General features: G+C 37.5%; 1 protein-coding gene across 1 annotated transcript; it reads left to right on the forward strand.

Annotated features, from left to right (window-relative positions):
• The first annotated feature begins 4008 nt into the window (after nt 1-4008).
• On the forward strand, nt 4009-6104 carry CHST8 (carbohydrate sulfotransferase 8). Its single transcript, XM_010169434.2, has 2 exons — nt 4009-4038; nt 4941-6104. Exons 1-2 carry the CDS (start codon nt 4015-4017, stop codon nt 6087-6089), a joined length of 1173 nt encoding a protein of 390 aa, XP_010167736.1. The 5' UTR covers nt 4009-4014; the 3' UTR covers nt 6090-6104.
• The last annotated feature ends 2588 nt before the right edge of the window (nt 6105-8692 follow it).

An 8692-nucleotide genomic window follows, 5' to 3' on the forward strand; every position in this document is an offset into this window, starting at 1 on the left:
AAGACAAAAAACTGGAAAAACATTATCTGACCAATGTTTTGGAGAAAATCCTTTTCAAACTTAAAATCTGTCATGCTAATCAGAATTGCAAGTACTAGTCTAGTATTCATTCTGCAATTAAGTGCATGTTGTTGTCTTTGAGTAAAGACCTAAGACTGGACTGCATGTGGAGAGGACACTTGACACAGATGTTCATGCGGTGACAGTAACGGCCCCTCCAGAGTATATTTCAGCAATCAGTTAGGATGAAGTAAATGAGTATACACTGCTCACAGAAGCCCGTTAATGGATGGAGTCACAGACACAGGCTTGAAGTTATCGTTTTCATTTAAAAAAAAAAAAAATTTCAGCTGTAGCATAGTCTCAGAACAGAGGAAAACACCAGAGGCAAACTAAGATTAGGTCTTGAAGAAAAGATAGAGGAGAAGGCAGAGAGGCAAAGCTAGATAATATTACACAGGGAAGATGAAGGCCATTTTATTCTTGCTAGTAGCATTTAAAAAAAAAAAAAAAAGCAAAGCTCATAATGGGTTTGCCTATATGGTAGGGCTGGATGAAGCATAAGGCCTGTATTTCATAAAAGACAACAAAAGCAGATATGAAACAAAGTCCAAGCTCAAGTTTGGAAAATCATGGTTGCACAAGTGGAAGAGAAAAGAACACCACGAAAAATGACATAAACGATGTACAACTGGTGGAATGATTCAGTCTCTCAGCTATTCTCTCTCTGTTTGAGTACTAATGAGATGTTGGTCATTGTTGTGTCTGGCAACAAACATTTAATGGTCATTAACTTCACCTGGGTGCAGCAGACACCAGTGCTTTATTTATGGCAAAAAAGTTACCATTTTGGCAATGACATCTGAGAGCTGGCAAGTAACATGGATAGTGAAGATAAAACAAAACATTAAATTTAGATCAGTATAGTAGATACATGCAATATAACTTCCCTGAGTTCACTGCACTTAAAAGGTTTTTCTATGTAGCTTTAAATCTGAAGTGACAGAATGTACCACAAGAAAGACAGCTAGAAGAAGCCAACTTTAGAAGTCAAATTCAGAAAACATTGGAAAGACTGGCAAGTGCTTCATCAAACATTTACATTAAACATGAATTGTTGTTCCGATTACTTCTTAAAGCCAGTAAATGAAGAATCACTTTTTTTTTTGAACAGTTACTCATCTCCTACTAGCATTTATTTTTTTAAAGCACAGCATAGCACAGCGTATCAGTGCAAAGTATTAATCTCCCAAATAAATTACCTTTATGAAACACTACCACAAAAACATCATTAGTCATGATTAAGCACAAAAAAGACAGGCCTCACACCTGCTTTTTGCACTTTTGTGGGTCTGTTTGGGTTTTTTAATAGTTATTATTCATGGCACATACCTACCAACTTCAACAGGTAATTATAGAAAGCGTGTGGTTTTGCTCCAAGCTATCACTGCCCCTACTGAAGTCAGAGCAAGTGACCACAGCTAAACAAGTGTGGGGAAAAAACCTAAACTTTTACATTACAATTTGGACACAGCAAATGCTCCTATATTTGCATCCGATTCTGCCCAAAATACTCGCTCAGTTTTCTGACAGGTGACCAAGTCTTTTCTCACGTATTGATGTTTTCAATTGTGAAAAGCTCAAAATGCTTTCAGAAAGAGTGGATTTGTAGTCATTATATGATCTTACCTTTCAGGGAGGGTTGCACAACCACTCTCTGATCTGACACTGGCAGGCATAACTAGTTCACAGTAGGAGAAATATTTAAACTCCAGCCTATGCCTGTTAACAGTATTGTCAGCCAAAGTAAATCTCCAAGATCTGTGACAGAGGACAAGGCATGGCTTAACACTAGGCAGTTCACTTCAAGGAAAGACCAAACATTAAATACTTGAGGAATAAATTGGTACTGAAGAGAACAGTGCCTACAGTCTGTAACAACATTGTTATGAGAATTACTAAGTGCCTTATGTTGCATACACACAAGAAACCAAAAGATAACCATTGGAAATGAGCAGAACTGACCAACACACACCACCAGCCTAAATTTCTCATGTTAACTTTTCAAAACTGTACCCGACATGTATGATTTCTGACTGTAAAGAGAAGAGATAGCATAACAATATTCTGAATTTATAAGGAAAATAATACTTAATTTCAAGCTTTGCTACAAGAAAGTCTAAAGTAAAAGTTAAGCAACTACTCCAATTAGCTGTATTATTGATGCTTTAGAGTGGAGGCCAAGCAGCCAATGCACATCTAGCCCAAGTACCTTAAAAGTTACAGGTTTAGGATTAGCAAGAGAGAAAAAGTTACATCTGCTGACAAACAGAACATTTTCATGGTTTAAAGAGATCACCCATGCTCTAGTATCATTCTTTCAAAGTGCTGGTGCCCAGTTTTTGCTATTCTTTTTAGGACAACAGTTTCCATGCCTTCATTGCTCTGTAATATTACACACGAGCAGAATAAATGTTGTTCTTTAACTGATCACATGAAGAACTGAACAACAGCTCAATAACATCTAAAGCCTCATGCAACCAAATCAGTTTTAATCCTCCAGAACCCACACAAGGACACTACAGATTACCTCTTGTTTCTCTTTAGAATATACCTTCTGACTTTATTTTGCAGTTAAACATTTTTGAGAAGCAGCTAGGAAAAGGCTTAAAACTCCTTCTATAAGATGTCTGGAACTTATTGCTGATGAAGTAAAAATAATATGCCCTTTGCTTTTAATAGGCACACAATCACAATATCCCCATCCATCTCAACTGGAGTTTATTGCTAACAAATTGCTACAGTGGAATTTAAGCTCAAACATGAGCCAAAAGAGTAATGAGCACTGCTACATGAGCTCTAACAGCATAGAAATATCCCCAGCAGTTTTACTCAGACTACTATAAACATCAGTTTGTAGATCTGATTCAAAAAAACCCAAAACAAAACAAGATATGATTGACCATGTAAGTTGGACTTGCTACTTTAACTGCAACAAGGTGCAGTGTGAACTTTGCATGCATGTTGATTCTGTGAGTTTTCATCATATCATGAGAATTAATCTGATGGGACTGAGCTATTCCAGTGATGCTTTCACTTATAACACTTTGCAGTACCTTTACCTGGAATTGTCCTTGTCAAAAAAGCTGTGGATTCACAATGCAGAGTTATTAAACTGAAGTCTTCAAGCAATTAAAGTTCTCAGGCAACAGTGACAGTGATGATAGCAGCTTTGTAAGTTGAAAAGTCACAAGCTAATTTCATAATTAAGACGTGTTTTCCATTATACATTCCTGTATATATACACACACACACTTAGCAGAGGTTCAGAACAGTGAAGAGATCCTACACATCTGCTAAAGCTGCCTTCTAGGATTTTCACATCTTTATTATTATATTTTCAGGTAGACATCACTGTAGAAGCCAGATTTGTCAAAACACAATTCTGTAGCGTTTGTAGAATTTTGGAGAGACAAAACAATACTTCACTTATACTGTATGTTGTTTCAGTTTTACAGCAAAGGACTCAATGCAAGCTATTATTACAATTAAGTACCATACTATCAAAAGTTGGGGGGTGGGGGTGGTGAAGGAGAAACCACACAGCTTGATACTTCAGGTAAGTACACAAAGAATAGCGGTTTTTTTAGAGCTCTAACCTGGGGTCACAAATTTCAGCTGCTTCTTGTTCTGCTACTGGCCTTTGAGCTGAGGTTAAGCAATGACTTTTCTCCTTCTCAGTTTCCCCATTGGTAGAAGAGAGGTATAGACATTTACTCCATTCCACAATAGTTATGACATGTATAAATAAAGAGGCCTTCCAAGGAGTATTGTTACTTTAATTACAATTCATCATTGGTTTATTTAATATTGTATTAACAGAATTGATTCCTGTTTTCCTTTTAGTTACTGAGAGGACACATTGTTATCAGTCCAGCAAAAATGAAACTAATGTTTTTATTTTTACTAAATACTTACTTTAATTTCTTTCTTTGTTTAGGGATAAAATATAACATGGGATTCCAGCAACCAAAAAAAGTAAGTTTTCAGAAGTACATAAGGAAAATTGTACCCATATTCCTCGTATGGAGCACAAATAGAGATGGCTCAGATAAGACCACTATACCAGAGATGAAGCATTGAAAGGAAAAGATGCATCAAAGCTTTGTCATGAAGTGCAAATTTGCCTTTTAAAGTGTGAATTTGATAAGCTATGAAACTTCAGTTTCGAGTTTTTTCCCTAGACTGGATATTGCTAAAAGATACTGTAAACTTTGCATGTATTAATATTCCATATAAAGTCATACGGATCAAATTAATGTCTTGAGAGGTACTTAAAATAGGCTAAAGAAAAATACTGGTGAAATTCCTCCATCTAGTGGCTGTTTTCACTGCAGCCCTTCCTGCTTCCCTCTTCTCCGCTCCACACCTTCACTCAACTTTACAAACACTATAAACCTTCCTTCCCTGTCAGACTTCACTCTGCACACAACTGCCTTCATTGCAAAGATATGCTACTGAAAGAGGAGGGGAAAACAAGCAGATTTGTGTAACAAAAAGCAGTTGGAATAGTTCAGTAAGTCCTCAAAATACTCAAATATCTTTCGTGGATAATTCAAAAGGTAATATATCCAAGAAGTATCTATCAAAGTCTGGGTACAGGCACTACCTAGAATACAGTTAAATTGAATACTGAGTTATATGATACCAGTTGAGGTTTATCTCAGCCTTTGAATTCCAAGTAAGCACAGAACAAGGTGACAAGAGAAAAGTCCATACCACAGCATAGGGCAGAGCACTCGACTTGCAGCAATGCATTTCTGTGGGTAATTCTGCTGAGCTCAGAGTGTACAAATAGATCCACATTAAGTTGTGGAAGTTGTTAACAGTGACAAACACACTCTCATTTCCTAATATCTTTAATCTGTTTTTCTTACCAGGACTGTGTTTCCAGCAATAATCAGGATAAAAGATTAAAGAAAAATACTGCAGACAGAGTAGCAACTGTAAAGCAGAGCTATTCATCACATCTATCCGAAAACGTGCCCACTAAGCTTCAAAGCACAGACCGAAGGCAAAGCAGCGTAATGTTTGCCATGAAAGATCAACAGAAAGGTGAAGAAATTAATTCCATCAGGCTCCATAAAAGGAGGAGGAGATTTATAATTAAGAAGAGCCCAATTCTGATTTCCATGAACAGCTCCATTCTCAACCTGCCCACGCTTAAATCTGAGGATAGAAACAACAACAAGTGGAAAAGTCTCTACCAGATCCAAAGAGAAAGAAAGCGGATAATGAAGGAAACTTGTTCTAAATACAAGAGTAATAATAGAAGAATAATCACTCCTTATCATGTTTCTAGAATATTTGTAGAAGATAAATATAGAGTTTTGTACTGTGAAGTACCAAAAGCCGGCTGCTCCAACTGGAAACGGGTGCTCATGGTTCTTAACGGGCTGGCTTCTTCCACAAAAGATATACAGCACAACACAGTGCACTATGGAAACTACTTAAAGAGGCTGGATGGGTTTGACCACAAAGGAATTTATCACAGGCTCAACACTTACACGAAGATGCTTTTTATTCGTGAACCTTTTGAAAAGCTGGTATCTGCGTTTCGGGATAAGTTTGAACATCCAAACAATTACTACCACCCGGTTTTTGGAAAAGCCATCATTTCCAGATACCGTATGAATGCCACCAAAGAAGCATTAAGGACAGGCTCTGGAGTCAAATTTAAAGAGTTCATTCAATATCTCCTGGACGTACACAGGCCAGTGGGTATGGATATCCACTGGGATCACGTCAATAGGCTTTGCAGCCCATGTTTAATAGACTATGACTTTGTTGGGAAATTTGAAAGCATGGAAGAAGATGCAAATTTTTTCTTGCATTTAATTGGTGCTCCACAAAATTTAACTTTCCCCAAGTTTAAAGACAGGCACTCCAATGAAGAAAGAACTACCACTAAAATTACACAACAGTATTTTGCACAGCTTTCTCCTTCTCAACGACAACGAAGCTATGACTTTTACTATATGGATTATTTGATGTTTAACTACTCAAAACCTTTTGAAGATTTATATTGATTTGAGAGCTGGGACATTTCCACAATCACATCAGTTGAATTGTATAACAAATCCAGGTGGCTTCTGTTTATACATACTTGTTTGTTAGTAAACAATTGGTTGAAAAGCAGGAAAAAACCCAAAACAGAACATAAATGGCTAGTGATGTTTACACTTTCACCTTAATTGCCTCCTTTTTCAAATCATATTTTTTCTATAATTTCTCCATATTGAAATGTATGTACATATATGTATAATACATGTCAGAGCTCCCAAATAAAGCACACAATTTGCCATGCTGGTGTGGCCTGTGTTTGCACTGGGAGGACAGTTTGAAACTGGGAAAACACAGCTGACTACTCTACAGCGGAACCAGTATTTCAAGCTCTTTACTGTTTAGAAAATAAACACGAAGTGACAGAGTATCAAGAAAAAAAATACACTGAGTAATATTTACAGCTCATTGAAATCTGCAACACATGAAGCCCCACACTAAACAGGCACTATGTATTTGAAGTTGTAGATGGTTATTTCCTGACATTGGTAAGTTAGTTAGGGAGAACGAGTCCATCACACACTGTTCAAAGACACACTGGTGAAGACAGCTAATACTTAATGACCATGTGAGTGCAGTATTAAACCAGATGTTGCATTTTAGAGTGAGAAAATGTTCTCCCCCTTCAATATTTCCCTGATGGCACATTCATCTGCAAAAAGATAAAATGCAGGCGAACATTTGCATCTTTATAAATGTTATTAAGATTCTTTTAATCCTTTGCATTAACATAAGTCTCCAGTTTAATCTTCATAGTCATCAGGAATATAAAATCTTTCCTTCATAATGACAAGCAAGAATAAATACAACTTCCTGCCCAACAGGGTAGTTCTTTTCATTGCTGCAAACAATTTGCACTTGTTTATTCCAATAACAATTAGAGCTGACTTAACCCACAAAAGACATTCCAGGTGTTTCAATTCAGTTGTTCATTTTCTATGCTCAAGAGAAGGCTTGCTTTCACCTCTAGCAGAAATCTCTTGTGAGAATCAAATACTGGACCTTCCACTGGTTTTGCAAGTCTTCACACTAATTCCATACACAATATCCTTGACTACATGTCATTTAACCGCTTGAAATGATGGCATTTGAATTGCCCATATTGGAACAAGTCCCAAATTGCCACAATGCCAAACTTGGACTCCCCAGTAATTCCTAGAGTTTGTATTTCACAACCCAGAATTCCATCACAACTGGCACTGTACAAATAGCTGAAGAAACACTTTCAAGCAGTTTCACATTTACTGATTCAGATCCAAAAAAGTTTACTCATATAGATCATTTCATGCATCACAAGTATTGGCATCATAGTTTCACCAGAAACATCCAATATCTTTTTTTTTTTTCTCTAATTTTAATAGGGAAAAAATTGTTTTAAAATACCTTCTATTAAAAGCTTTACTGACAAATAGTTCACACATCTGACATCAGACTTTCATTTTTTGTTCAGAGAAAAACTGTTTACATTAGAAAGGTCATGTGGAACTTAGGTTACCAGTTACCATTCCCAGTCTACCCTAGTTTTTCATGACTGCCTTGCTGCTGTCATTAACCACCTACCCCACCTGCCTACCCCCTCAGATGCTTGTTGATCTGCTCACATGATTAGGGAACAGCCTTTTTATTCAAAGTAATTTTTCTGCTAGGCCAGCTCAGATCAACAGTAACAGGCTGGGGACTAGTCACCTGGGCTGCTCTGCCAACAGGTGAGCGTGGCAGATAACCTCACTCAACAGGCCACACTCAGGAGTAGTCAGGCAAAAATAAGGCACATGAATCACTTCCTAGTGCAGACACAGAACACCGACTCTGATGGTGGTGGGATTTACTGGAGGGGGGAGGCAGAGTCAAGACCACCACCAGGAATTTGAGTTATGCCATTCTTAGCATTTAATGATAGCAAGTGCTCTAAGAAATGACAGTACCCCAATTGATTTGCCTGCAGTTACAGAAATCACAAGCAGTCATCAACACAAGGAAATAATATAATAAATATTGGAACCCTCATTGCTTATTTTTCAGGATCTGACCTTGCAAGCAGGCCAGTGGACCAGAGCACAGTGCGTTATCACTGCTCCTGCAGACTAGTGCTGAACTCAAAGTCAGTGGGTGAGCTTCCATTGAGAGAAAAATCACAGTTCACCTTTATTGCAGCAGAATAGAACATGCAGACTCATAGGTCAGTGCTGTGATGCAACTAAAGTAAGGCTGGATATCACTCGTAATCAAGACCTCTGCCAGTTTTAGAGAGCTCCAAGGGAAAGATTAAGAACTTAATCACACAGCTAGATTCACATTAAAGACCTTTCTCCTTCTTCCTTCTCCCCCAGTTTCAGTTCCTTTTCAGCTTAATCTACACATACACATAAATCAATAGAGCCACAAGGTCATGTTTACATCTGAAAGACTTTGTTGGTGCAGTCACACATCAGTAAAGTCTTCACTGTATGAGTTGGGAAAAAAATACCAGCAAAATTTCATGTCTGATTGTATCACACTGGTGCTTTTCCTACTACTGCCCCCCCAAATCTATTTTAGTTAAAAGCCTTTACTACTCCAATAAAAGCCA

Source organism: Antrostomus carolinensis, unplaced genomic scaffold (genome assembly GCF_000700745.2).
Source record: "Antrostomus carolinensis isolate BGI_N321 unplaced genomic scaffold, ASM70074v2 scaffold15206, whole genome shotgun sequence".
In the NCBI taxonomy this organism is placed as follows: Eukaryota; Metazoa; Chordata; class Aves; order Caprimulgiformes; family Caprimulgidae; genus Antrostomus; species Antrostomus carolinensis.

What these genes read in the sequence shown, in the direction of transcription:
- CHST8 (XM_010169434.2), top strand. Translation starts at nt 4,015, where the DNA reads ATGGGATTCCAGCAACCAAAAAAA. An exon ending in GATTCCAGCAACCAAAAAAA is followed by an intron (nt 4,039 to 4,940) that starts GTAAGTTTTCAG and finishes TTTTCTTACCAG; the next exon opens with GACTGTGTTTCCAGCAATAA.